General features: G+C 41.4%; 1 protein-coding gene across 1 annotated transcript; it reads right to left on the bottom strand.

Annotated features, from left to right (window-relative positions):
• Positions 1 to 96: 96 nt before the first annotated feature.
• On the bottom strand, positions 97 to 1,109 carry LOC116863544 (olfactory receptor 7G1-like). Its single transcript, XM_032850977.1, has one exon. It carries the CDS (start codon positions 1,033 to 1,035, stop codon positions 97 to 99), a length of 939 nt encoding a protein of 312 aa, XP_032706868.1. The 5' UTR covers positions 1,036 to 1,109.
• Between the last annotated feature and the right edge of the window lie 2,311 nt (positions 1,110 to 3,420).

Below are 3,420 nucleotides of genomic sequence, written 5' to 3' on the forward strand. Positions count from 1 at the left end.
AGAACTTGGTGATGCAAGAATCAGACATTCTGGCTCACCCAATATTTCTGTCACTTTGATTCATTCTAGAAACCCCAGTCCATTCAGATGACACAGTCACAGAAGAGAAGGTGTTCTATTTATGAGTTTCCTCAGGGCTCCCTTCATGTCCCTGTTCCTCAGGCTGTAGATGAAGGGGTTCATCAGTTGAGGGACAACAGTGTACATCATTGAAACCACTGCAGTGTTTCTGGAAGAGTTAGTAAGAGCAGAACTAATGTACACCCCAAACGCTGTCCCATAGAACAAAGATACAACTGACAGGTGAGACCCACAAGTCGAAAAAGCTTTATACTTTCCACCAGCTGATGGCATTCTCAAAACAGAGGACACTATCTGAGTGTAAGAGAAAATGATTCCACACAGAGGAATACCACCAAATATGCTAGTTGCAAAATATATCAGGATGTTATTGATGAGGGTATCAGAACATGCAAGCTGGATGACCTGAACAACTTCACAGAAGAAGAGAGGGATTTCAAGGTCTGTGCAGAAGGTCAGTTGTAACACCATCAGACTGTGCATCAGGGCATCCACGATGATAATGAACAGGGGGAGTAAAACCAGCAGGCCACAGAGGCAGGAGTTCATAATGACTGTGTACCTCAGCGGATGACAAATGGCCACATAGCGGTCATAGGCCATTACTGCAAGAAGACTACTTTCTAAACTTGCAAAAACCAGGATAAAGCAGATCTGTGTGAGGCAGGCTGCATAAGTGATGCTCTGATTCTGTGCTTGGATGTTCACCAGCATCTTTGGGATCGTGGTTGTGCTTAAACAGATGTCATTAATAGACAGATTAGAAAGGAAGAAGTACATGGGGGTGTGGAGGTGGGAGTCAGAGCTGACAGCCAGGATGATGAGCAGGTTTCCCAGGATGGTGACCAGGTACATGGACAGGAACAGGACGAATAGGGGAAACTGCAGTTCTGGATCCTCTGTCACTCTCATGAGAAGGAAATTTGAAACATGTGTATCATTTCTGGGTTCCATGTTGTTGATGAATCTGATGGAAAGATGGAGTCAATCAAATGTGTGTTTTCTAGAACAAGAGGACAAGCACCACTAGAGGCAAAAACCATCTTGGGATGGGATGGAGACTAATAGGGAGGAATAAGAGATGGTGACTTCTGCATGTATATTATTCTGTTTTTTTTAAGAATAATAAAAACCTGGGATGCCTACATGTCTAAGTTAAGTGTCTCCCTTCAGCTCAGGTCATACTGGAGTCAGAGTCCCACATCAGGCTCCTTGCCCAGCAGGTGGCCTGCTTCTCCCTGTCTGCCTCTCCCCCTGCTGTGCTCTCTCTCTCTGACAAATAAAATAAATAAAAACCTTTAAAAAATAATAATAACCTGAAGCTGATATTGCAGAGAATCAACCATTGTTAAGTCTGAAGAGGGTTCACAGATAGTCATTTTTAAAAATTACATTGTTTATGATGCTCTGTTTATTTAAAAAATTCAATAATTTTAGGGGTACCTGGGTTGCTCAGTCAGTTAAGCATCTCACTTCAGCTCAGGTCATAATCTCAGAGTCCTGGGATTGAACCCAATGTCAGGCTTTTCTCTCTCCCTCTCCCTCTGCCCCTTCCCCCTGCTCGTGCTCACATGCTCGCTCTCTCACTCTCTCTCTCTCTCTCAAATGAATAAAATATTTTTTAAAAAGATAAAAAAATAAACTGATATGCAGAATGTGAACAACTTATAATGCTTAATATCTTGATCAGACTTAGTTGTTATGTGGGTTTGTTCCACTCTAAGAAAATTCATCAATTAGTGTACCGTTCTTTGTGTATGTTACACTTCAGTAATAATGTTTACTTCTGAAAAAAAATTTTGTAATTTTATAAAAAGAAACAGACTGGAAAGTGACCTGAAGATTCTCTCTGGGGGGGACCTCAGTGGCACAGTCAGTTAAGCATCCAACTCTTGGTTTAAGCTCAGGTCATGAACTCAGGGTCATGAGATCCTACCCTACTTTGGGCTCCATACTCAGTGGGAGGTCTGCTTGAGATGCTCTCTCCCTCTAAAATAAATCAATACATCTTTAAAAATAAAAAGATTCTGTCTGGATCTCTACAGACTTCAGAGTCAGACAACTGAGATAATACATAGATATGTCAAGAAACAAGTTTTTCCAAACTTCCTGCCCTCTTACCACTACAAGATTATAAATAAATGCCAGAAAATTTTATAATGGTCACGTTTTTTAAACTTTATTTTTTAAAGATTTTATTCATTTATTTGAGAGAGAGCATAAGCACAGGGAGCAGCAGAGGGAGACAGATGCAGGCTTTCCACTGAGCAAGGAGCCTGATGCAGGTTTCAATCCCAGAACTCTGGGATCATGACCTGAGCAGAAGGCAGATGCTTAACAAATTGAGCCACCCAAGAACCCCAACAGTCGTGTTTTTTAAAAGGCAAATTTGTACTCAGGAGGAAATGGTCCTGGTCATACAAGTGAGTGAAAAGATATTAGTAAATGGAATGATGGCAAAAAGCGCAAGGAAACATATGAAGACAAGACAGGAGGGAGGACCATGTGTGACTTGGTTTCAATCACCTGGTATATGTGCTCTTTTCACAGTTGCCTCAGATGAACCTGTAGTAAGACATTTGGTCCCATTTCCAAACACTGAGTAAGGGATATTAGATTACCTGGTTGGCATCAGACTGGAATGATGACTGACATTTCTGATGAACCTTATGGAAGATCTGCTCTCAGGAAGGACAGAGGGAGTGAGTGAGACCCGGGCTCCTGAGCAAGAGGGATTGCCTATGGGAGGTGGCTTAGGTGTGTTACTTACTACTTTTCATGTTGAATGAGGCAGTCACAGCCAGATTGCAGTGTTGTGTCCCTAGAGGTTCATTTTCCATAGCTCCTCATTAACTAAGCAATTTTTCTGTCACAGACATCCCAAGGCAGTATAAATCCTTAAAGACCAGCACTCTATAGAACAGTGGAATTCAGGGTGGTCCTTTCTTGACCTTACAAGACCAGGTGTACCTCATGTACATTTGGGTCTGTTCATCTATTAAATTTCAAATAATTTGCAAATATAGACACACCATTCTTCTCTAACTGAATTTCAGTCTTCTTTGTTTAGGTATTAATGAAGGGATTTCTATCCAATGAATGACATCAGTAAGTCTGATATCAATTCTAGTTGTGAAAATATAGTTTGTATATATTGATATAAATAATACAGGTAAAAATATAGCTGAGTTGTTATAAAATGGGGAACTCTCACAGGTTTTTCTTCTGGGCTTCTGAATGGCTCAGTGGGTCAAGCCTCTGCCTTCAGTTCAGGTCATGATCTCAGAGTGTTGGGATCAATCCCCGCATCGGGCTCTCTGCTCAGTGGGGAGCCTGCTT

Source organism: Lontra canadensis, unplaced genomic scaffold, assembly GCF_010015895.1.
Source record: "Lontra canadensis isolate GAN:19392208 unplaced genomic scaffold, GSC_riverotter_1.0 scaffold1572, whole genome shotgun sequence".
NCBI classification, from domain to species: domain Eukaryota; kingdom Metazoa; phylum Chordata; class Mammalia; order Carnivora; family Mustelidae; genus Lontra; species Lontra canadensis.

Excerpts from the sequence above, each read along its gene's own strand:
- LOC116863544 (XM_032850977.1), bottom strand. The coding sequence starts at position 1,035 with ATGGAACCCAGAAATGATACACATGTTTCAAATTTCCTTCTCATGAGA.